This window comes from Capra hircus, chromosome 20 (assembly GCF_001704415.2).
Source record: "Capra hircus breed San Clemente chromosome 20, ASM170441v1, whole genome shotgun sequence".
In the NCBI taxonomy this organism is placed as follows: Eukaryota; Metazoa; Chordata; class Mammalia; order Artiodactyla; family Bovidae; genus Capra; species Capra hircus.
The window spans coordinates 29169610-29196297 of NC_030827.1; the positions used below are offsets into that span (position 1 = coordinate 29169610).

General features: G+C 35.7%; 1 protein-coding gene and 1 non-coding gene across 2 annotated transcripts in view; one reads left to right on the forward strand and one right to left on the reverse strand.

Moving 5' to 3' along the window:
• The window catches only part of HCN1 (hyperpolarization activated cyclic nucleotide gated potassium channel 1), a 450862-nt gene that overhangs the window by 50321 nt on the left and 373853 nt on the right, over positions 1-26688 (forward strand). Inside the window, exon 2 of the mRNA XM_013972798.2 lies at positions 2744-3167. Within this exon, the coding sequence (XP_013828252.2) occupies positions 2744-3167 (424 nt within the window). The remainder of the gene's footprint in view (positions 1-2743; positions 3168-26688) is intronic.
• TRNAS-GGA lies at positions 21184-21255 on the reverse strand. Its single transcript has one exon. It is a non-coding gene; the product is annotated as a tRNA-Ser (tRNA).

The following is a 26688-nucleotide window of genomic DNA, read 5'->3' on the forward strand; positions in this document are numbered from 1 at the left end:
TCCATGTTAATCAAAGAAGTGTTATATTATGCAGAGTCTACAGAATTGTGTTTATGATGGCAAAATAGGGTCAATGCTACTTTAAAAGGAAATTATAAAGTTTAATCGAGCATCATATTGATATTGAGATATCTAATGGCTTCAATCCTTACTAAACACCACCAATAAAAGCCATGGTGTGGTAAACATTATTGCTATAATAGAGAGTGGATGACACTTTATCCTTTTCATTTCTGTTGACTAAGAAGGGTAGAATATGATTTTCCCTTTAAAAAAAAAAAGCAAAAATACAAGCATGTTTTCAAAAGTAAGTATTTTTCAAAAGGCTCCTGACTCCTCTCCCAAAATTGGATTTCTTTTGGTAAGCAAGGAAAGGTAAATGAATACTAAGTATAACTCCAGCATTGTGTGCCACAGCTTGTTATATGCTAGCATCTGTGATTTGCATATAGTACTTAAAAAACATTTGGTTCTATACTAATCTTTATTTTACAGATAAGAAAATTTAGGGTTAGATAATTTAAGTAACTTCTTCTTGGAATTAAACAGTTGGTGAGAATTTCTGGTTGAAGACAGCTGCGGTGGGAATGGTAAAGGGCAAATGGATGAATTCAACTTACATGTTAGAACCAAACAGCCTTGGTAATTGATTGAATAAGGAAATGGAGTAGATTTTTGGCCAGGGGTTACCTAGGCTGGTTCCAGCCATCTAGGATGGTTCCAAATGAGGTATAACATTGTACCATTTTCTGGCATAGGAAACATCTGAGGGATGTTTATGGGAGGGATGTTTATGTTTATGAGATTGAGCTTGGATGTGCTGTCTGACATGAGTATGAGATATGCAAGGGGATAGATTTAGTTAGACTGTTGATTATAAGGATTAGGAGGCTTAGAAGACAGGAATGGACTGGAGATAGTCATTTTGTAGTCATCAGTTATGAATTAATCATGAAAGACATGGATGAGTGTATAATATTGCCCAAAGAGCATGTGTAGAATAGAAGATAAAAGCTATGTGTCACACCCAAGGGAACAGCAGCCTTTCAGGGAAAAGCAGAGTGGAGCCCTGAGAAGAGATGATAAGTGTCCAGGAAAGCGAAACTCCTCAGGGCACACATGATTTCATTTTAGACTTCAGTGATGTCATTTTTTTGTGAAACAGCTTTTACAGCATTGCATGTTATCTACATCTCTCCTCTGTCCTTAGTGTATTAAATGGCATATTTTGCATTTCCATTAGGAAAGGAGAAAAAAAAAAGAGAGAAAGGATTTTGTTGTAATTACCAGTGCATGATGTATGATTGACATGGGTATTTGTATACTTGTCCATAAATCTATAGGTAAGTTTTGACAGAAAGACTGGTGAAATCTTCAAAATGAGAAACATTAATCTTTTATATAATTCTGAGGTGAGAGTAGAAATAAGGGCCGAGTGAGACTATTATAGTTCTTTCTTGTACTACTACTTGTAACTGAAGAGTCACTCATAATTAGGAATGATAATAACTTTGAAAGGTTCATGCAAATGTATGCCTTAAAAAAGTGTAGCCCAAATAGTCTAAGTAGGAGAACTAATGTGAAATAAAAATTTCTTGGTTAACAGAAATGTCTGTCATGAAAATTTATACAATTTTTGTAAAAGATAACTGCTCAGAGACTACATCTTCAACCAGAATGCAGTAGCCCATGTTTCTGTAGACTGTTTTATGACAATAGAGGTGTATGAGTTGATTTGTTTCTTTACTTTTACAAGTACTGTAACAAGTGTGGTCTATTACCTAGCCTAACGACAGTGTCAATAGGCTTTACAGAAATCAAATGAAAGCAATATTAAAATGATCTTTGATGAATTTGTCATATATTGATAAATCTTAACTGTATATTAGTACAATATTAACCTGGAATAAACTTCCTAATTTTAATATAAGGTGGGATAGGACTGTTTCAAAAGGTAGCTAATAATCACAGCTATGTTGAAAATGAAATCAGAAATTTTAAACAAATAATTGTTTGGAAAAATAGTGGCAATCTATTTAAAGTAGCTGTTCAATTAAGCAGTGTTAAAAGTACAAATTTTAAGTAGATTCTGATTTCAAACCTAGTGTCTGTTCAAATATTTTTAGCCTCAGAACAAAATTAATAATGTTTTCTCTTTTCAAATTAAGAAAAATAGAGCTTAAATATTTGAAGTGCTATGAAGCTGTGGCAGGCAGTTCTAGAATTTGTGATTGACCTAACCTGTAGTTATAAATTTGCAGTGCCATAGTTTTTATGTGCCCTATTTATTACTGTTTATTCTAATCTATGATTGAAGATTTTATATGTAACATACTTCAAAGCACCTCCAAAGAGTCTTCTTTAAAGTAGTTCTTTATAATATAGATCTCCCTGTTTTCATCCATATTGTAACTATAAAGGGAGTTTATTTTTACTTCTTTATGAGATAAAGGGGGGTATGGGTCTTCATGAACTTATTTCTATAACTTCTTCTCAAATAATTGTTAGAATTCTGTAGTCACACTGCCTTGCTTTAGGAATATATTTATTTTACTTAGATTTAACTTTATGGCCATTGAAAGAGCTATCTTATTTACAAAATGAGTAGTTTGTTCATTTATTTAACTTTGTGCTTGTGCTCAGTCATGTCTGACTTTATAATAATTTTTATGGTGGTGATGGGAGAGGGGGAGGACTGATTATTGTCTACATCTTAAAATCTGATTTCTTTTATTTATTGTAGGTTTTATTGGGATTTAATAATGCTTATAATGATGGTTGGAAATCTGGTCATCATACCAGTTGGAATCACATTCTTTACAGAACAGACAACAACACCATGGATTATTTTCAATGTGGCTTCAGATACAGTTTTCCTTTTGGACTTGATCATGAATTTCAGGACTGGGACTGTCAATGAAGACAGTTCTGAAATCATCCTGGACCCTAAAGTGATCAAGATGAATTATTTAAAAAGCTGGTTTGTGGTTGACTTCATCTCATCAATCCCAGTGGATTATATCTTTCTCATTGTAGAAAAAGGAATGGATTCGGAAGTTTACAAGACAGCCAGGGCACTTCGCATTGTGAGGTTTACAAAAATTCTCAGTCTCTTGCGTTTATTACGACTTTCAAGGTTAATTAGATACATACATCAGTGGGAAGAGGTAAGACATATCTTTTCCTTTATATAAAGTTTCTATATCATGAGATTTTAAACTATGGTGGTTTTAAAATGAACAGCTATGCTATGTATAATGAGTTTTATGAAGTTCAAAAAGAAAAATTTCATTTTTTTTCTTTTTGGTACATAAGTGATACATTTGCAACTTTAAAAGATATGGTCAAAAATTGAGTTTGAGTACAGTAAAAAGTTAGCGATTGTAAAGCAGTTGTCTTATGCCAGTTCAGATTTTTCCAAAGCAAATCTACTTTAATCAGCAAATTTTTATCTTAACCAGTGCAACTGCTCCTTCACCATGGGAGGTTGTTTTTATATACCATGTAATATTAATTTGTTTTATCTAACATATCAAGCGCCATCTTTGACAAAACTGTAGGGTCCGATTGCTAGTTTGTATCATTAGTTCTGTGAAATAATGCAGAATATGTTTCCTCATATTGAAATTTCAGAGAATCATGCTTGAAGAAAAAAGATTCTTTTGCATATTTCCAACTTGTATATATAAAGACATTTTAGTGTAATAATTTTACTCTTTGTTATTCTTTGTGTTATGGTTATTTATTATAGATTCTCTGTACTAGATCATTTCATAATACTGAAGGGAAATTATTACATAGAAAACACAAATAATACAGTGAATAAAAACAGTAAATCTGGCCAATGTTTTGCTGAATAGGGCATCCATTGTTCTTAGGCAGTGGGCGGGACTTGAAAGGGCTTAGAAACTGGGTGGGACCTGAAAGGGCTTTGGAAACTGGAGTTTCTAAACATGTGATTCCCATCGCCAAGCAAAGGAGGTTAAGTCCCTATTTTCAGAGTCTACATATTAGTTTTTTTATTTTCTTTTCCTTCTAAACACACCTTAAAAATTAATTATAACCTGAACTTTATTGTCTGCATAAAAATAAGGGTCAAAAAGGCCTCCAGAGTGACTAAACCTGCGCTAAAGAAAGCAACACACTGACTAGGCATTAACTGCCACTTTACTAGCTACAGAAATGCTTTTTAGGATGAATTATATTTTGGGATTTAGGTTTAACAAGTCATAAAGTGAAACTTCTGTGAACATTAGCTCTGCTTTCTGTGAGACTGTGGCAGCGTTTTGTGTGTGCTTGTTGATGGCATTTTGGTTCCTAGGATTTCAGGAAATGACATGCAGCAATAAAACCCAGTATAAGACACTGCTAAAAGGCATAAAAATGGATCATTCTGAAAATATGGATATGGATTACGTTTAAAATCAGATGAAGCTCATTTGAGAAACTGGATTCATCTTGTAATGTATCTCTATGTAGCACATTCCATCTAACATGTAATAAATGTTTGGTTCTCAAACATTATTATGCTAATGTTAATATCAAAGCAAGGTAATTATTGATAAAATAGCTAACATTTATTGATGGCTTATTATATGTCAAGTAATATATTTGATTCTTAACATGAATTAGTTCATCCAAGCTTCCTAACTTGCCCAGGTTCACAGAGTAGTAGACAGAACTGGGATTCTGACCTTGGCAACCTGACTCCAGATCCCAAGCTCTTAATCACGAAAAGTATATAGCTTCTCACTATAGCATATATTCTTTTAGTGATAAATGATTTAATATTACACCATTTTATATGTATAATAAAATATGTGGGAAACTTTTCTTAACTGAGCTTTGTGGTCCAAGCAATGTATGATTTGAATATTTGCCTCTTAAAGCATGATCATAAAATTATTTTAATGAGTAGCCTGTGAGAAGCAAAGTCACTGATATAAATACCCAGACAATTAAAAATACAGTGGACAGTGTGACTATTTTCACTGTCTTGTAGTTTGAACCCAATTACCCTAGAGAATGGCAGAAGGATGAACAGATGGCATTCTATCAGATAAAATGGCAGGCTACGTAGGCATAGATGAGCACGCTCCTGGACACTGTTGTCCTCTGGTTCCTGGCAGCGGTCAGAGGCACTTAGGTGTGTGTAATTCGATGGTGTTTTACAGATGCCATGATAGAATTCAAGAGCATTGGCTCATTGCCATCATCACTGTAAAATGAAATTTAATATGCCATTACAGACATTTGGTAACCAAACCCATTCAGGCTCGAGTTGTGAGTTGGCATAATCTTACTTATAAATAAATGACATTGATAGTTAAATGAACCATAAGTTCACTTCATGAAGAATGTTTTCTTGATTATATGATACCCCCGTATAATAGCACATATATCATGGGTATTTAATATCTGTTTGTAATACTGTTAGAGGAAAAACACAGTAGTAATTAACCCCAAATTTATTACGGATTTATTATTTCATGATTGCATTACCTGTATGATTGAAACCAAAGTCACCAAACAACGTGAATGGTTCCAAATTAGTATATCTCTACCTAAGTTTTATAAATGCCACCAGGATGTGTTTACAAGTAGAAACACAACAAGTAATCAGGTTTCTCTCTGAGCATTTGGAATAAGAGTACAGAGGAAGATGTGGGTTCACCCACATGTCTTTGAGTTCTGAGCGTTTTAGTACCAAGCTGGCTCATGCTAAATTCAGCAAATTTGGGGAGGTAATGTGTGAAGTCTGGAAGCTGCCACAGTTTGAAATGAATCATTCCCAAGGAAAGCGGCTGCCTTCTATAGGAAACTGCTTCCATCTTCAATGAAATTTCCCCCCCCTCCCCCCGCCCCCCGTCTGAATTAGTTCAACTGAAAAGCAACAAGAAGTGCCAAAGCCAGATAAATTCAGGAAATATTGTGAATGAAATAGAGAAATGTTAAATTTTAGCCCTTATGTTACTAGCCGGCTAAACTTAAACATAGTGGCTAATATTGAAGAAAAGAGCTAATTTGGCCAACTAATTTATGAAACATGGTGTTAGGGAGCATGGGGAGTTGTCTTCCAGAAGCAATGATAAAATCAATAGCTTTAGGGTGCAAAATTAAAGCTCTCTGACACTGTACTGAAACTTTATATGTATGGCCATGTGAGGTGAAGATCTGGGGTGATTGTTTAGATAAATCAGGTCAGAAAATTCCTTTTCCTATAATCTCCAGAAAATGGAATCTCTCTCAGTTTTGTATTTTGACTTAAAAAAAGCATCCCTTTAATTCAGCATTGTTCTTATTGTTGTATTTCAAGTGAAGTCGGTGACCCAGTCCAGAGTGCTGGTTTGCAACCTATCACAGAAAGATCTCATTCTCTGTGATCCTCCTAAAAGAGACATATGGTGAGGAAATCCTCCGAAATTAAATGGAATGTTATTAACAATTTTGACATTCACCAGCCACTGAAGAGATAAAGGGGTAGATTAAGAGCTTAGAAATAGGAGATTATTTGGTTAGCAAAGGTGAAGAGTTCGAGGAACGTTGAATGTTACAGCTGCTGATCCCTGTTGTTTTATCAAAGGCAGATGACCCTTGAAATGATTAGATATTTTGGAAACAATAATTGAAAAGAGAAATATTAGTCTGCAATGGTTATCTGTTTGTAGGATTCAATGTCATAGAAAGTAGAAATTTTTCACAGGCAGTATAATACAGGTATGGTAAACACATGGAACTCCTGTAATAACTATGGCTTTGGAATACATACCTATAATATTTTATTTTTTATTCCTCATTTACTATCCTCTCAACCATCTGGGTGTAGATTTTAGACCTATGACAAGCAACATGCCTATTTTGAGGCAAGAAAGAGGGCTGTGGTTCTGATTTTCTTGTATGTCTATAGAAATTTCAGATGAATAATGTGTCTGGAATATTGCAATGCTCTTAGAGAAATCAGTATTAGATTTTTATGTTGGTTTAGAGGCAGATATATATATACAAATTATGTTTAACAACAGGGCGTTAATAAGGAAATGTATTCCACTGGGAGCTAATACAGACTGCAGTTCCTGTCTTTCATAATTTTAGCATTCTAATTGGTGTAGATTGGAAACTAACTCTTGTTATAATTATACCATGCATATTATAGCTACTTCCATTTTGTAGAAAGCACATAGAATTCTAAGACTTGCCATAAGCAAACACCATTGTTTTGATAAGCCTTCCCTCTGCTAGGATCTAGGGAGGCTCCCTGTTTGTGGTATCAGATCTGTGTTTCTTTGCTTGCCTTCAAGGCTCTCAGCGAACCATTTCCCCATCTCACCACTGTCACTTCCTATTTGCACCAAACAGCTCTTTTCTGTTTGATTTTTAGTTTTATAATGCTTCTGGCAGAGAATGGATTTTTTTTTCCCTGCATCTGCTAATTTTGCATGTGTCACAGCTCAGGTTGGGAAAGCCTTCCTTTTCCGAAGGATTATTCATTATTCATTTAATGCTCAAACACCTCTGAAAATATTCTACATTGAGGGACTATGCTGTAATGGTCAGTACTTTGACTCTGAACAGTTCTACTATCTCTGCTTGCATTTGTTCATGCTCATAGTCTGGTTGTGAATTCTCCTGTATGCATTTCTTTTCTTTACCTGGGCATAAACATCTGTAGGGAACATCAGTGTCAACTTTTTGGCCTTGAATCTCCTTGTACCATAGTCCAGAGTTCTAAACACAATTGGTTGTCCAGGCATACCTATCCGCTGAATACATGGCAGTCCTCCATGGTCTAAATTCATTAAATAATTGCAAAAGAAAATTAATTCTTCCCTCCCAAGCATATACTGAGTGCTTCTATATGCAGATCCTACACATGAGAATACAAAGCATACCCCAGCTTTGTAGGAAAAAGAGACATGTGAGAAAATAATCACAGATGGTGTGGTAAGTGATGGCATCAAAGAGGGAGTGAACAATTACAGCTGATTTTTTTGTAGAAGAAAGCTTCAGTTCAGTTCAGTTCAGTTCAGTTCAGTCGCTCAGTCGTGTCCGACTCTTTGCGACCCCGTGAATCGTAGCACACCAGGCCTCCCTGTCCATCACCAACTCCCGCAGTTCACTCAGACTCACGTCCATCGAGTCAGTGATGCCATCCAGCCACCTCATCCTCTGCCGTCCCCTTCTCCTCCTGCCCCCAATCCCTCCCAGCATCAGAGTCTTTTCCAGTGAGTCAACTCTTCTGATGAGGTGGCCAAAGTACCGAAGTTTCAGCTTCAGCATCATTCCCTCCAAAGAAATCCCAGGGCTGACCTCCTTCAGAATGGACTGGTTGGATCTTTTTGCAGGGATACTCAAAACTGAGTTTTGAAGCTGGAGCCTGGATTACCGAGATGAGAAACGTGGGACAGAGGAGTGCAGTCAGTGAGACATGAAGCACAAGCAGTCAGCACAGTTCTGCATCTCCAGAGTCTGGGTTGCAAAGGCAGTAATTTTGGAGGTATAGGCAGGAATTTGTGCTGAGGACCGACTCAACCAGTAAGGTGTCACTGAGGCTTTAGAGGCAGGGAGTTTGCATTTTAAAATGCTGCAGAGTGAAGAGGACTGGAGACAACTGAGGCTAGAACTAATAATATCAGTTAAGAGAGAGATTTATCACACAGTTACATTTTTTATATACAGCCAGCATCAGGCAGGATGCTTTTTAGATAGTTAAAAGGAGGTTTATCTTTGCCAAATATTCTTGCCACTGAAATATTTATATCAAATAAAATATGATAAGACCTTACATGAGTTGTAGTGTTCTACAATTTAAGTATTAATATTTGATGTAGTTAATAATCATTAATATAATAATATATTAACAGTATGTTTATATAATTTTATTATTGATACAATTATACTTGAGATTTTTATTTCATACCACCAGAAACATGGTGGTGTAAAATGGATCTTATGCTCAAAATTAGCACTTATGGATGTTTATTCAAATTGTACCTTCTATTTTCTATTTATTCTAGGGAGAAATACTCAAAGTGACTTGCTTATGCCTACAACCTTAAATTCTAATATTTTAATCTTAGGAAATGAGATACATGGAAATTATTTGAAATATTTAAATTGATGTATGCCTATAATATTTATAAATATGAGATTCATTATGTCATCTTTCTCAGGTTAGTGCATCAACTAACAAAAATATTATTGTGTTTGTGTGAGTTGCCAAATATTTTTTGCAGGCAGATATTGATTCTGCTGAAGACCACTAGGTGTCCTCTATTGGTTGTTTTACTTCAGGGTTCTATATTTGTAAATACCAAAACTATCTTCTCTTGAAATTATTCATTTATACTCTCTTAGAATCACCTAATTGCTTGTCTATTTATGTTTAGATAAATGCATGGCACTGGATATTCACATATGTAAAGATGATTTCTCTGTATTTATACTTTCTCCTCAGGTTAAAGAAAGAGTTTGTTTGTTCTCTAAAAATAATTCTTTATTTCAAGAGAATTGTTTTCAACATTACTGTATATTTTTTAAGAGGATATTTTAGCAGATCCTCTGGAGTTCTAAAGTACTGTATGATGAGTTCTATTTGGATAGGCAGTATTATTAAGTCTAGACAAATAAAAAGAAGTTGACGAAGTATGTGTTGGTGTATGTATATGTGTGTGTGTTAGGAGTGAGATATATGCTTTTATGAATGTTTTTTGGCTAGAACCCTGAAGCTAATATGTATAATACTGATGCTTTTGATATGGAAATATCAGTTTAATGCTAAAATATAAGATCAATTTTGAAATGTCCAGGGTCCTATTTTAAGATTAAAATATCAGAATTTCTTAATGCCCCATCATTGCCCAATCTGTGTTCCCGTTTTGCATGTGTTTGTATGCTCCCATTGCTATATGTTGATAACTAGACTTGTAAGCCAAACTTCCAAATTATGTATCCCTAAGTTTGAGTGAACTCTGAGAGGTGGTGATGGACAGGGAGGCCTGGCGTGCTGCAATTCTTGGGGTCGCAAAGAGTTGGACAAGACTGAGCAACTGAACTGAACTGAAGCTTCAAAATTTACATGAGATAAAAATATAAAATAAAAAAATATAAAAATATCTCATGAACCCCTCAAGCTCAGTATGTCCATTTTTGCTTCAGGTCTCCTCCATCTCTCATTTCTTGTTTCTCAGTTCAGAAATCCAAGAGGTATCCTTGACTTCTCTGCTTTCGTTCTCCATAGTTAACAGTAACCAAGTTCTCCTGGTTCTGCTTCTTGGAATGTGGTCTGAATTCTAACATTCCTTCACTCAGTCCTCTCTGTCACCATCCTAGTCCAAGCCAACATCAGTCATTTCTTATTTGCATTTTCATAGTAGAGTCATTATTAGGTTTAAAAATTCTCTCTTGCTTGTCCTCCAGGGGCCTCAAAAGTGATATTTTTGAAGAGCATGTTTTACCATATCTTCCACCTGCTGAAAATATTTCTATGACAATTCCATAATTCAAGATCCTTTGAAATCTGAGTCTTCCCCACATCAGCCTGGAAAACTACGTTCTCATTAATTTTTAACTAGGCTGAACATATTTATGTTTATCATATATGCTTTTTTAAGGCCTTTACAAGTGTTCACTTTTTCTAGAACTTTGTTCCTTTGGCCAACCCCAATTCGTCCATCACATTTTGTTCCTTTGACTTTGGCTTTAACTTAAGATACCCTAAGGTGGAATTAGTGAATTTCTCAGGTAGCGTTATTTCCATCTGTAATGTGCTGGCATACCCCTATGCTTTTTGCTTTCATTCTTCACCTTTGTAATTTCTCTTAAACCTTGCCTTCCCAACTATATAGTAAACTCCAGAAGGGCAGAAACCACAGACTTCATGTGTTTTTAGCTGCTGGCTTCATGTCTGGAAAATAATGGGGCACAAGAGTACTTACTAAATGAGTTAAATTATGACCTCAAGGGAATTTCAATTCAGCAAATGTAAACAAACATAAGAAAAACAGTAGAGTGTCTTAAATCTAAAACTGGAGATTTTTATAGAAGAAAAACAAAACCGAAGATGTGCTATGAGAGTGTGATAGAGGGTAGAGGAGAAGCTCCAAATTAAGTAAGGCATCCTGATAAAATTGGCCACTTTGGAAAACCCAGCTTGAAAGTATATGTCCTTCCAAATGGGATAGGCCTGGGAAATATTCCAAGAGAACTGAGAAATCATGGATGAATTCAATCTAGCTCATCATTTATGGGGATAATAATGATTTTCTGCTCAGTCTCTCAGAAGGGCTTTGAGGTTCAAATGATATGTTACTGTTGAACATACTTAGAGACTCTAAGGTTTATAGAAATGTGCATTATTGTTATCATAAAAGTCCCCACTAGTTTAAAATAAGTAAAATTTCAACAGAGAGTTCAGTAGTGTGCTTACTGCTTTTCCAAGTACTGGAAGCACTATAAATACATTATTTCTTTCCAATATATACCTAGTAAAAATTTGCAGCAGTAAATGAATCAGGCTAATTTAGGACAAAGCACATTCAGCCTTTCATTTCTCCAGAATTTCTGGAGAACTGTCTCAGTTTTCTGTTTCACTGTGTATGTCGACACAGCATGTATTACTTCTACTGCTATTTTAGACTCATCTGGGTGCTGTTAGAGTGCAAACTGGGATGCGGTTGTTTCCTGAGTAGTGGATCCAAAATTTGTAATGTGATTCTGTTTTAAACTTGAATTCTAGTTCAACTGCCAGAGTGTTTCATAAAAACACCTTGCTGTAGATTGTGTTACTTTAATTATCTGGTAATGATCTTAGCTGAAGAGGTCACTTTGCTTAGCCTTGTATTCTGTGATGCACGTATCTACCAAAGGGGAGATGTGAAGAGACATGACATAATTGGAAAATGGTACAGTGAAACCCGAGAATGTTTTGTTGTTAAAAATAATGAGGCGAAATTAAGCTGATCTCTAAAGGGAATGTTAAAAGTAATTATCTACCCATAGACGGAAAACATGTGCTTTTTATTGTCAGTTTCTGACAAATCAGTCTTTTACTTTAGTCAGATACAATGTCAAAGTGTTTTTTATTAATTAGAAATATTTTAGAAAACAAAGTTATGCTCGCATTATGTCAAAAGTAGTAGTTGATTCAGATTTCATTGGACAAACCATAGTATTGAAATATATGAGAAATTGTCACAGAAAGTCACTTTTATAAGATATTATTACTGTGTTATGAAGCCTCTAGAATAAATAAAATTAGAGCCCTTGAATTGTACTGAGCAATGGATGAGCAAGACCTGCTTTGACTTTTCTTTCTATCTTGCTGATGTATGCACTTTAGATTTTGTGTTAGAGAAGTCATGTCTTAGTGTGAAAGGGAAATACATTTGGTTGGTTATGTAATTCTGGTGGCTATTTTGAGTTAAGTCTGCCATTTAGGCCATATTAAAAAAAAAAGACAAAATCTTTTTCTTATTGCATCTTAAAGTGAAAGTAGACATTGAGTAAGGATTCTAGAAACTAGTCCCAGGATTCGTATTATTTAAAGCAGTTGTGAAGGAAGAAAATACTAGCTATTTTGAGATAATCATTATCTGTCAGGAGTGGTGGACTCAAAATGGTTTCCATTAAGGATGGTAATGCTTCCCTCATGGCTCAGACGGTAAAGCGTCTGCCTGCAATGCAGGAGACCAGGGTTCTATCCCTGGGTTGGGAAGATCCCCTGGAGAAGGAAATGGCAATCCACTCCAGTATTCTCACCTGGAAAATCCCACGGATGGAGGAGCCTGGTGGGCTACAGTCCATGGGGTAGCAAAGAGTCGGACACGACTGAGTGACTTCACATCGTCATCATCAAGGTTGGTCATCGGTGGGAATATTTGCAATGATATGCAGATTATTCCAATGTGCTGCATTTTTTATTGTTACTGGTGTGGGATATGAGCTGAGTAAACATATGAAACAAAAGAAATTCAGCTGAATGGAGATGAAAATCAAGATTACCTTGCACAAGTCGTTTCTAGACACTTATATCATGGGAATAAAATGAGGATAACAGCTTCTACTTAGGTTATATGGTTGTTTTAATAGTCAAAAAGAACATTCATGTGAAAATGCTTTGTAAACTCTAAAACTGAAAATGTAAAGAGAATAGTAATGTACTATATAATTAGACAGTCATATTATTTTACTATTTTTTTCCACAGACTCTCTCTAAAAAAAAAAAAGAAATTCCTATCTTCCTCAATATTTGACATCATACCAGAGCGTAAGGGGGGAATTTGAATTGTGATAGTGTGTAAAATCTAATGTAGATAGACTGAGAATCCAAGAGTTGTTAACTCTCTAATAATATCTAATCGAAGTGTTTGGGGAATCAACTAATTTTGTGGAGGCTGCACTCTCTTTAGTATGGGAAGCAGTTCTTCACTGTGTAAAAATATTAATCTCTTGATACAGATAAATGTTCAGAGCAATTCCTTCCAACTGACTGACACTGAATCACAAGCATTCAAGTTCACAGATTTTTATAATACTGTGAAATTAAAACTGCTTCTCCAATTTTAGTCAATATGAAATACAAACTTAGATAGTCCTTAATCTGGTGGAGGATTACCCCTTTTCCCTGGCATGTTTGTTGTAGTAGCAGAATAATTTTCTAACGACAATAATTAGCTGTTGTGCAGTCACTAAGTTGTATCGACTCTGCAATCCTATGGACTACAGAATGTTAGGCTCCCCTGTATTTGTTAGAAAAGAGTTATTAAAGAACTTCTGCCAATAGAGTTATAATATATATCTTAGAATAATACTAGAATGTGAATGGATTCGAAAGTTATATGTGTATTTATTACTGACATGCAAAGCCAAGTTATGTATAGTGAACTCTACAAGTTTTAAGTGACTCGTTTTCTGTTTCCAGACGTACTTTGGGAATTGTGACATTAATGACTAAAATTTAACCATTGGGGAATGATTCATTTTTGTTCCTTCAAGAATATTTTATAGAACTTCAAATAAGTAGTTTAAGCCATTACCAGGTAATATTTTAGTAGGCTTTTGGTTGTCATGTAGTGAGAAAAATTCTCAAGTTGTTGAATAATTCTTAAAAAAAATAGGTGTATGAATATGAATTTTGTGACTTGAATGAGAGGTGCATTTTCATGAGAGGGGTTCTCCCTCGTGTGAGAAGTTTAGTTGGGCTGCAGGGGAGAAAGACAACAGAAAGTGATTGGAAAAAAGAAAACCAGTTTTGCTGAAGTCTTTCCTTGTTGGCAAATTACCAGTTTTTGCCTAGTGTTGGAGATAAATGCAGAGAAGGCAATGGCACCCGAATCCAGCACTCTTGCCTGGAAAATCCCATGAGTGGAGGAGCCTGGTGGGCTGCCATCTCTGGGGTCGCACAGAGTCGGACACGACTGAAGCGACTTAGCAGCAGCAGCAGCAGGAGATAAATGTGTTAATGTTTCCAAGTCTTATTGCTGGGAATTTTACCAACTAAATCATCCATCCCCCTTTCCATTTAGTTGACTTGTTATTTCTGATGTTCCAAAAATCTCCTGTCTTGAAATTAGAAGATGACTCTGTGGTTTCAGATGAAAAGATTTTTAGTTAGCACGTGTCCTAGAAACATTCTACTGTTTTTGAAAGAATTCTATTTAGCAGCACATTTCTTAAGTGTATGATTCTGTACTTCCAATTAAACATTGTGAGTGTAATCACATACTAACCATTCTAAAAAAAATAAGAGACTATATAATTAAATACTTTGCTGATTCCTCATTTGTGAACTTCATATCTTTATATTATTATCAGATGTAGTATGTAATATAAATCAATTGGCTACCAACCAGATGCTGAGTACTCTACTACATACAGGAATAGAAAAATGGATAATCAATGACTTTTGCTAAATAAGATTTTTGTAATCTAGTGGAAGAATTAGAAAAGGAAATAAACAATTGTAACACATCTATTAGAAATTGTTGAATGGGATATTCTGAGTAAAATTGTAAGACAGCATCTCGGGCACAAAGAACTCCACAGTCAATTAATTCACTAAGTCTGCTGAAGGAGCAGGAGTGGGGAATGTTGGTGTCTGAGTTAGATATCTATTCTCCTTTGATTAATAAGTGGAAATAAAGCTGTAAAATGCCATGCCATTTAAAATTTGTTGAGTTTTACAGGCAGTAAAAGCAACTTTATTTATTAATAAAATAATATCAATACTGTGTTGAGATTGCAAAATTACTTCCCATTACTGGACTATGAAATATTTTCATGACATTCAAACTGTACACATTTATGAAAGATTTATAAATGTAGAGAACTTTTTAGGAAGCAAAAATAACATTATATTTAAATTTCATACATAAAATTATAAACTCTTTAATTAGTGAGAGAATTTAACAGAAAGAACTTAGTTTCTCACTCATTTACTCTCTTGTTCTCTTTTCTATAGTATGGATGCTTTTGCACAGACTCCTAACCAGAAAATGTTAATATGCAAGATCGAACATATCAAAATTAATTTTTTTTTTACTCCATGTGGATCTTCAGATGATAATTTATTTTATTCAGTTATTTTATTTGATGTGGAGAGGAAATGCTTCAGGTTAAAAATACAATTTAAATGTGAAAAAATTTCACAGCTATTTATAAACATTTTTTCCCAAATTATGCTGCTAACAGTTTCTTAAAGGAAAGAAACATAATAATTTCCTCATAGTTCAGTCATGTAAGCATGTTTTCATTAGCAAAAAACAATCAAGATGTCCTCAGATTTGGGAGAGGATTTCCTTAGACGTGTTTCCCTCATGCTCTGAGATTTTAGAAATCATATTCAGTATTCCCCAGTGTGTGGTCTCTGAGTTATTAATGGTTTTATGGAGACAAATTTTTTTTTTTTAATGTTGAGACATTATCACTTGGCCCTAGATATCTTAGCAGCTTCTTATAGAGTCTTAGTGGAGAATTCAATGATTCGCCTCAAAGTGATATATATATATATATATATATATATATATATATATATATATATATATATATATATAACTTTCTATGATTCTTTGGCCAAAATCTGTCACATAACCTCACCTAGCCACCAGAAGTCAAGAAGAGCAATCTTACTTTGCACATGGGAGGCAATGAGCTGGAGCTATTTGCATATTAGTATTGCTTAGGGAGTCGGAAGAGCTGAGAGATAGAGACAGAATAGTCTGGAATGGCCTATGGCTAACTTGCATATAAACTTGGACCTATTATATTAAAAATAAAATTGTGAGTCTACTTGATCATCCAGTTTTTCTTTCAACAATATTTCCGGTCTTAGATAAACAACCTTTTAGGTAGTGAATAATGCCATTATGGAGAAAACATGTTGTGTGATCGCTCACCTACAGCCAGACATCCTGGAGTGTGAAGTCAAGTGAGCATTAGGAAGCATTACTATGAACAAAGCTAGTGGAGGTGATGGAATTCCAGCTGAGTTATTTCAAATCCTAAAAGATGATGCTGTTAAAGTGCTGCACTCATTATGTCAGCAAATTTGGAAAACTCAACAGTGGTCACAAGACTTGAAAAGGTCAGTGTTCATTCCAATCCCAAAGAAAAGCAATGCCAAAAAATGTTCCAAATACTGTACAATTGCGCTCATTTCACATGCTAGCCAGGTTATGCTCAAAATCCTTCAAGCTAGGCTTTAGCAGCACTTGATCTGGAGAACTTCCAGATGTACATAGTAGGATTGTTATGTCCTCTTGATGAATTACTCTCTTGAGCACCATAAAATGACCCTTTTTTATCTCTGATATATACTTTGACATTAATGTAGCCATTCCATCGTTATATGATTAACATTTGTATGGTATATATTTTTCCATGTTTTATTTTCAATCTGTTTTTACTTTAAAGAGAATGTTTTGTGTACAATTTTGAATCTTACTTTTCTCCAATTCTCTCCCCTTTTTATATTTAGTATTTTGTATGACTCTGATCTCAACTACTGAATTAGTGACTATTGTGTGTTAATGTTAGTTGCTCAGTCATGCCTGACTCTTTTAGACCCTGTGAACTGTAGCCCATCAGGTTCCTCTGTCCAGGGAGTTTTCCAGGAAAGAATACTGGAGTGGGTTGCCATTCCCTCCACCAGAATTAGAAACTATACTTCAGTACTTTTCCCAATACTTGTTCTGAGGTTTACAGTATATATCTTTAGATTATCACAGTCTACATTCACAAAATATTATACATTTTTACATTTGGGCTGATAAATTTAAAACAGTATATTTTCATTGTCTCCTTGCTGGCCTTTGTGCTGTTTTTTTCATATAATTTATCTCTATGTTTGTTATCAATGCCCAAATACATTGAAATTATTTTTGTTCCAAACAGATAATTATATTAAAAAATTTTTTTAATGAATTTTAAAATGCCTATTTTATGACTTCTCTTGCCATTGCCTTGTGTAGATCCAAATTTCCATCTGGTATCATTTTCCTTCTCTGTGGCAGAACTTTCATTTCTTGTAGTGCTCATCTACCATTGATGAATTTTCTTAACATTCATATGCCTGATAGTCATTATTTGTCTTGATATTTGAAGAGTATTTTTTCCACATAAAGGAGTCTAAGGAGATTTTTTTTTCTCTTAGTACTATGAAGATATTAGTTTATTTTTTTTCCTGCATATGTTGTTTCTGATAAGTCTGATGTCACTTTTTTCTTTGTTCTACTGTGTGTAATAAGACTTTTTCCTCCAGCTGGTTTTAAGATTTTCCCTTTAGCTTCGCTGTTCAACAATTTGATTTTTAAGTGATTTAATATGGTTTTCCTCATGTTTCTTCTGCTTGATATTTGTTGAGTGCCTTTGATCTGTGTGTTTATAGTTTTCATAAATTTGTAAAAATGTCAGCCATTATTTCTTCATAGAGTTTCTGTTTCCTCTACCCTTTTTTGATAAAATTTCCTGGTTTTTGTGGTGACTTCACATGCATGTCCTGGGCTCAAAGACTCATTGAAGGGTCCTTCTGCAGATCTTGGTGCTTTGCTCTGTACAGCTCCTTTGTCTCCGGTATTTTGACTCATAAGTTCCAGCTACCATGACCTTCCTATCTCAACTCCACAAGACCACTAAGCTCTATCTTGGTTTCTTTTAACTGTACTCTCCCGTAGAACTCAGTCTAGGCAGGGAGCTGGTGCTTCCCCTCTTCCAGGAGTTATTCTTCTGCATTGCCTGTGATCTAGTATCTGAAAACCATTATTTTCATAGTTTGTCAGGTTTTGTAGTTGGTTAAAGCAGGAAGGGAACCTGGTCCTTGTTATTCCATTTTGGTCAAAAACAGGATGATATGCCTTGTTTCAAAATTGAAAAAAAATCATATTTTATAGAGAGATTTTTGATTTCAGAGATGGGTATGATATGTGTGTGTGGTAAGTCACTTCAGTCATATCTGACTCTTTGCAACCCTGTGGACCATAGCCTGCCAAGCTCCTCTGTCCATGGGATTCTCCAGGCAAGAGTACTGGAGTGGGTTGCCGTTTCCTTCTTCAGGGGATTTTCCTGACCCAAGGATGGAACCTGTGTCTCTTAAGTTTCCTGCATTGGGAGGAGGGTTCTTTCCCATTAGTACTCTTGCCTGGAGAATCCCATGGACAGAGGAGCTTGGTGGGCTATGATCCATAAGCTTGCAAAGAGTCATCCTTCTTCCATCATTAACAGTATGTTTTTATGGATATAGGTGGGAATGTGCATACACAGTTTGTGCCTCTATGTAGAAAAATAAATGATGAACTCCTCTGAAAAGTTAAAGTATATGAGACTTCATCCCTGCAATTATTATAGATTTATCCATTAACAATTGGTTTGGTTACTTTCTTCTAGAGTAGCAGATCTTCTTAAGCATTAAACTTTTCCTAACAAAGTATTATGGACGTTTTCAAAGGTACAAACTTTGAAAGAATTTCACAGTGACTACTAACAATATTCACTACCTAGATTCTTTAACATCTTAGTACATTTTCTGTACCACATATTTGTCTTCTATTCATATACCATTTTTTTCTTTTGATATATTTCAAAGGTAACTGCAAGCCACAGTTTTCCACAGTCTTCTTCCTCTATTTTAGCATGCATCAATGCTCCATCTTTAAGCTCTCAATTTTGTACATGTGCTATAACATATAAAATGCTTTTTCTGATATAGTATAGTTTATAGCATAACAAAAGTAAAAATGATCAGATAACGTAAATAAAATTGTGAACATTAAGTAACCGTAAAAAGTTCAAATATGCATTTTAGTAACAATGGTTCCACCATGATTATGTTTATCCATCATACTTTTAATGCCTTTAGTTTCTTTAACCTTTAGTGATTTTTATGATTAAATTAGTGGGACTGTCTTTAGATTGGAACATATTCTTAGCATCCTTTCAGTCTTGGTTATTTCCCCTCTGGAAAGAAGAGGTTAAATTGGGTGATCTTGAATATCTTTTTTAGGCCTGGAATTCCCTGACCCTCATACTTGTCCTCCCAGCTCCTCAGATGCACTCTGCTATGATTTGTGAAAGCAAACAATTTGAATTTTTTTCAAACTAGTATTCTTTATGTCTGTATTCAAAATGTATTTAGTTGGAGGAGTAAGAAAATGATTTTCTACTAGTAAACATTTATTTCTTGCTTATTAACATATTTCTAGTCACCAAATATGTTTACAAAAATACAGAAAAAACTTTCGTGACTTTTCTATAGCTTAAAAAAAATTTGCTTTACCTTTTGTGACTTTTTTCAAAGTAGATGATTTCTTGAGAGCATGTGAAAGGTTCACAGTGTAGAAAATAAAACACTAGTAGTGATAAATAGGGCTTCCCTAGTAGCTCAGCTGATGAATCCACCTGCAATGAGGAAGACCCTGGTTCGATTCCTGGGTTGGTAAGATCCCTTGGAGAAGGGATAGGCTACCCACTCCAGTATTCTTGGGCTTCCCTGATGACTCAGACAGTAAAGAATCTGCCCACAATCTGAGAGATCTGGGTTCAATCCCTGGGTAAGGAAGAGCCTCTGGAGGAGGGCATGGCAACCTACTCCAGTATTCTTGCCTAAAGAATCCCTATGGACAGAGGAGTCTGGCAGGCTATAGTCCATGGGGTCTCAGAAAGTCAGATACGACTGATTGGCTAAGCGAAACACGCAGCACGGTAACAAATATTCTCAATAAGTAGTACCATGGCCTCTGTGATTCCAGTGTGAGCTTTCAGTGGTCTGCCAGCACATGTGTGCCATATATAAAATAGTCTTTATGTTAGGAAGACACTAACCTGTTCAGTTTTTGTTGTTGTTTATTTAACAAGCTCAAGTTGTATCCCTATCTTAACAGTATAGGGTCAACTTTTATTTCATCAAGTCAAGTAAAAAATTAAGTTTGAAAACACAAGTTGTCTGGCATTTTATTGCATATTTATGCCAACAGGGTTCTAGTGCTTCTTATTAACTGAAGTGTCCAAGAAGTTGCTACTTTGCCCATTCTCTATTGTAATGTGACAACCCATATATTATTCTTTTTTCCTCAGTACTTTAATAGGTTCTATAAATAAAGTGTGATATACTTAGATAAAGGTATTTAAAATTTCACAAATAAACAGAATACTACTTCGGTTATAAATGGTTTATAAAACCAAGGAATGATAATACTTTCAGGAAATATTACATTTGGCCTTTTGTTATGACCTTAATATGTACACATACTCTTGGGAAATGGAAATCAGGAAATTATAATACCTTCTTTGCCACTCAAAGTAAATGTAATTTTTCTGTCATGTCCATTTTACCTAAAGTTACACATTATATTCATAGATAAAAGTATACATGAAAGACTATATCTGTCTTGACTGTGCACCCTAAAACTGGTGGTTCTAGATTTTATTTCATAGACAATCTATTTCTTCTCAGAGCTTGTGTGTGGTTAAAAAGTAGTCATGTTAGTTTTTATTTTGACAATAAGTCACTTAAAAAATCTACAATCTACTATTATTACAATTTCTCATTACAGTAGAAATACAGTGAAGTGAACTTGCTCAGTCGTGTCCGACTCTTTGCGACCCCATGAACTGTAGCCTACCAGGCTCCTCCCTTCATGGGATTCTCCAGGCAAGAGTACTGGAGTGGGTTGCCATTTCCTTCTCCAGGGGATCTTCCCAACCCAGGGATCGAACCTGGGTCTCCAGCATTCCAGGCAGATGCTTTAACCTCTGAGCCACCAGGGAAGCCCAGAAATATAAGAAGCCATGATGAATAGTTAACAAAAAATTCTTGCTTCCCCAGGTCAGTGAAAATAGCCACCATGGCTCCTCCTGGTCCACAGAGGAGCCTTTGGAGTGATGGCTCAGTCTAAAGTGAATCATCAAGAGGCTGAGAGACAACTTCATGCATCCTTTTCACATGATAGAAACAATCATATGCAATCATATCCCAGTTGTTCTGGGAAAGAAATGACACATGTGTAACTTAGTAAGAAGACATTCCTTCTAGTAACTTGGAATAATAAATGGCTGATTTTGCAGGTTCTACATTTCAATGTCAGTTACCAAAAAGAAACCTGTCATTTAGAGAGGAAGAATAAAATGAAATCAGAATTACTAGAATTACAGAATTGTATTCCTCCTGCCTGAAGGCACAGTCATCTTATTTAGCATCAGTTCTTAAGCATTTGACTTTGAGAAATCTATTTGAAGTAGAAGTGTAGGCAAATAGATAGAACCTGTTTGTCATTTATGCACATATATATGTTATATGCATACATGGCATATGGCATATATAAGCATATATTTATATATTGTGTACATAGTAATGTCTTTTCTGATAGGTTGTTTTAACTTTCTTTTCCAAATTGGATCTTGTAACTCCTCTGAGTCCTCTGATTAAAACCTTCCAGTGACTTTATTATAATAAAGTCTGAATATGCCTTACCATGACCTCCAGGACCTTGCATGATCTGACCCCCTGCCTCTCTCTGCAAAATTAGCTTGTATCACTGTCTCCTTTAAAAACTTCCCTGGTGGCTCAGATGGTAAAGCATCTGCCTACAATGCGGGAGACCCGGGTTCGATCCCTGAGTTGGGAAGATCCTCTGGAGAAGGAAATGGCAACCCACTCCAGTAGTTTTGCCTGGAAAGTCCCATGGATGGAGGAGCGTGGTAGGCTATAGTCCATGGGGTTGCAAAGAATTGGACACAGCTGAGAGACTTCACTTTCTTTCTTTTCTTTATACTCTCTCCTTTGCAGACTGTTCACTGGCTTCATTAGACTTATTCTTGAAGCTGGATCCTTCATTAGAAATTTTTGTATTGGTTGTATTCTCTGCCTTCCTAAACAACTTGAATGTTATCTTTTCAGAGTGATATTTTGTGAACACATTTAGCTCAAGTTGTTATTCCTCTATATTCATCCTCACAATATTGTGGGTCTTTGCTTCTTGGCACTTAGAATGGTTTTGTTGGGACTTCCCTGGTGGTCCAGTGGCTAGGACTCCATGCTCCCAACGCAGAGGCTCCAGGTCCAATCCTTGGTTAGATCCCACATGCCCAACTAAAAAGGATCCCGCATGCTGCAATGAAAATTGAAGATCCTGTGTGCTACAACTAAGGCCTGGTGCAGCCAAAAAAAAAAAAAAAGGTTTTATGTATTTCATGACTTATTGCTCTGTGTGTCTCCACCAGGATGTTAGTTGAGAGTATAAACATCAGCTTTCTCTGTTAGTGTTGAATTCCCAGTGGTTCAGTAGTTCCTGGTACACAGAGAACACAGTAGTGATTGTTGAAGGATATTTCATGAGAGCAATCACTACTGATGGTGGTATTGAAATGATTTCCACATCAATATTCAGAACTGCTGGTCTACGGTCATGTAATTATTTTCAACAAAGAAGCATTATTAGATGTTTATTTGCAATTGGCATGAATAGTCTTTCACAATTATCATAAAATTAATAAATGACAACAATGTCATGTGGCTGATGTACACGATTGTGTCAAAATTCTGTTTCGCTTCTTCTGAGATATGTAACTTTGCTAAGTTTTCATTTCCCAATCTACACAGTAGGCATAATAGATAACTCTTGGGAGCATTGTAAATATTGAATATAATGCATCTGTCATCTCACATGACAGTACTATACGCTATTAGATCGAGCATTTCCATGAGAGAAAAATCAAGGATGATATTTTAGCCCAGAACCTGATGACTCAGAAAACAGATTTTGTGTTAATACTTCCTTATCATCTAAGAGCATGAAAGGTTTCTAGCAGAAAGAGGCCTCCTTCCTCCAGGACTGACTCATAGCCTTATCACCACAGTCTGCCTGAAACGTCATCCAGACTAATGGCAGTGTATCCTGGATCCCAGTTTGCCTCTGTAAATGCAAGAATTTTCAGACTACCACATTTCCTCCACCCCATATGTTTCCATGCATGTACTACCCTAACTTCTTCTTGCAACCCTCTCCAACTCCATCCCCGGTACTGTCCACTGGGCCATAGGTATCTAACTCTTTAAACAAAATTCCTCTGTTCACTTTTTGTTTTCTCAAACTGAAACCTAGTTTTCACTTGAAGACACTGTTTCTCCTGTAGCCCATGCAAGTGGTGATTTTTCTCTTTTCTTCTGCTTATTCCTGGGCCCTGCAAGTGAGAGAGGGTGTTGATCCTCCTTAGTCACACCGTACTCCTCTCCCTCTAGCCAGCTGCTTACTTGACTCCTCTCACTCACCATATCCATATCCAATCCACTGAGTCTGTTTCAAAACAGATCTGGAATGTGACCATTTCTGAACAATTTCCACCTTTACCATTCTGTTTCAAGCTATCCTCATCTCCCACTGGAGTTATTGTAACACCTCCTAAATGTTTTCTTTATTTCTGCCCTTGCATCCTTTGGGCTAATTTTTCGTATCGCTGTCAGTGCATTCTTTTGAAAACCTAAGCAAACCATGTCACTTCACAGCTCCAAACAATGCAATGGTTTTCAGTCCCATGAAAAGGCCCATGAGGTCCTCCTACATTGTCTGACTCCTTGACTACCCCCTGTAATCTCATCTTTTATTGGAAGGCTCTTTTTACATCCTTCTAGCCACACAGTCGGAGAAGGCAATGGCCCCCCACTCCAGTACTCTTGCCTGGAAAATCCGCGGACGGAGGAGCCTGGTGGGCTGCAGTCCATGGGGTCACTAAGAGTTGGACACGACTGAGCGACTTCACTTTCACTTTTCACTTTCATGCACTGGAGAAGGAAATGGCAACCCACTCCAGTGTTCTTGCCTGGAGAATCCCAGGGACAGGGGAGCCTGGTGGGCTGCCGTCTTTGGGGTCGCGCAGAGTTGGACACGCCTGAAGTGACTTAGCAGCAGCAGCAGCAGCCACACAGTACCCCTTCAATATCTAGAACTTTGCCAAGAATGTCCTTCCTAGCTTTTGGACCAGCTCTTTCCTCTATCTAGAAAGCTCTTTAACCAGATAAGTCTCTTGTTTTTACTTCTTTCAGGTCTCTGCTCAAGTTATGGGTAGAAGGTTGTTATGAGTGAGCCCTTTTGACTACTGTATATAAAGCATCAATCTTCTGCTCTTTTCTTTATCTATCCTGATCTAATTTTTCTACCTAAAACTTGTTACAACTCCCTATATTATATATTTATTTACTTCACTTCCCCTAAAATGAAAGCTCTAGGAGAAAGGAGACTTTGTTTTTTTACTTATTATTTTGTCCTCTTCACCTAGAGCAATTTTTAGCATCTAGTTGATTTATATTCATTATTTGTTGAATGAATGTTTAAATTGTCTCATCACTCTTCTGAATTAAAGAAGATGGGATTCTTCATTTTCATCACTAGGAGATGTTTCTCCTATTTACAAAGAATAGCTAACTTTACCAAGTTCTAATGAAATAACAGAGGACGGGCAGAAAATGAATATAGATAATAATATCATAGTAGTTAAGATGAAAGTTTCTTGAAAATTTTGCATTTAACTCAAGAAAAGGACATTATATAACCTATTATCAGAGCTTGGAGGTTTATAAATGGATGAAATCTTACAGGAAAGTACGACATAAAGAGGCAAAGTGAACTTGTCCAGAATAATGGGACTAATCAGTTGTCAGGCCAGGGTTGCATCTCTGCCTCATTATTTTCTATTCAGAATCCATTCACTCAACAATGAATATTCACTGAGCTCCTACTGAGGGTATGCCGTGGTCAAGGAAACAGACACAAGATCTCCTCTGATGGATCTTAAAGTAGCAAAGGAGATTAATGTTAAAAATATTGAAGTTAAACACGTACATTCTTGGACCGTGTATTGTGAAGGAGGCAGCATCTATAAAGTTATACATTTATGAGAGGAGACTGATGCAGTCTGAAGGATAAAGTGACCCTTCCCTGGGTAACTGTAATCATGAACGGAATGGACTTTTGAGGGATGAGGAGGAGCTAGCAAGAGGCAGAGGAACTGATTGTTTTTCTGGCAGAAAGATCAGATCCCTGTTCCTGGAAGAGGCAGGAAGGAGCACAGTGGTGTCACCTGATGGTGGAAAGGCTTAGGTGACCTTTGATAGTGCTAGACTCCTGATTCAGTATTATATTAACTGCTTATTAAAGCATAATAGCCTTTGAGAAATATATAGCCTTATACACAATTTAACTACAAATAAAGCATTCCTTTGCCTTCTCTTCCATTTTAGGAATGGGTTTGCCGTTAGCTGAAAAGCTCACCTCTCCAATTGTTTGTGTTGATGGACTTATTTTCACTTACTTATTCTTTCTTTCAAATAGCCCTCTCCTGACAATCTAGTTCTTTGTAGCTCATCTTTTCTCATCCAGCTAGTTTCCTATTTTTATTGCTGAGTCATCCAATCAAGCTTAATTGTCTCTCTCTCTACAGCTGGCTCTGTCTTTTGGAGAAAAAATTCTGCTCCAGGTGCACTTTTTAAAATTAGGGAAATATGAGTGTCTAAATATGGACACAGCTAGTTTAATGGTGAATTCTGAAGCTATGGAAGATGATTAGCATCTTTTACCTTTCATGATGGTGACCAATAAGATGTAGAACTATCTTATCACAATCTACACATCACACCCACTAATATTTTTTAAAAATTCCTTCTACATGATTTTTATTTGTTGCTTGATGAGTTCTTTCCTTTTCAGAAATTTTAGATTAACTCAAAATTATCACACATTTTTTTCCCCCAAAGGAAATGTGGTTTAAAATAATAGTACAGCTAAACTAAGAAATTACATTTTGGAAATAATGAAAAATCATTTGAATTTCCTCTTTATTATCCATGACACAAAATTTCTTAGTAAATTCATTGTTTAAATGTTGAAACGGAGATGATTTAACCTACTTAAGAAAAAGGCTTATAAGACCTACCATATGGAAGTGTTGGACGAATAATAAGAAAAATATGAAGTTAAGACATTTGTAATGTTTCTAAAATACTTTGTTCCATGTTATTGAACATAAGAAATAATTTATTCTAGTATACTATATCGATCTTCTAAAATTTGTCCTAATTAGTGAACTATACTAATTGGTAAAAGAAACATCTGATCAGTTTATCAGATATTAATGTTTAAATATTTATATTAGGTTAACCTGTTTACAAAATTCCACTTATATTGTCCCAGATAATACATTTGACCTATG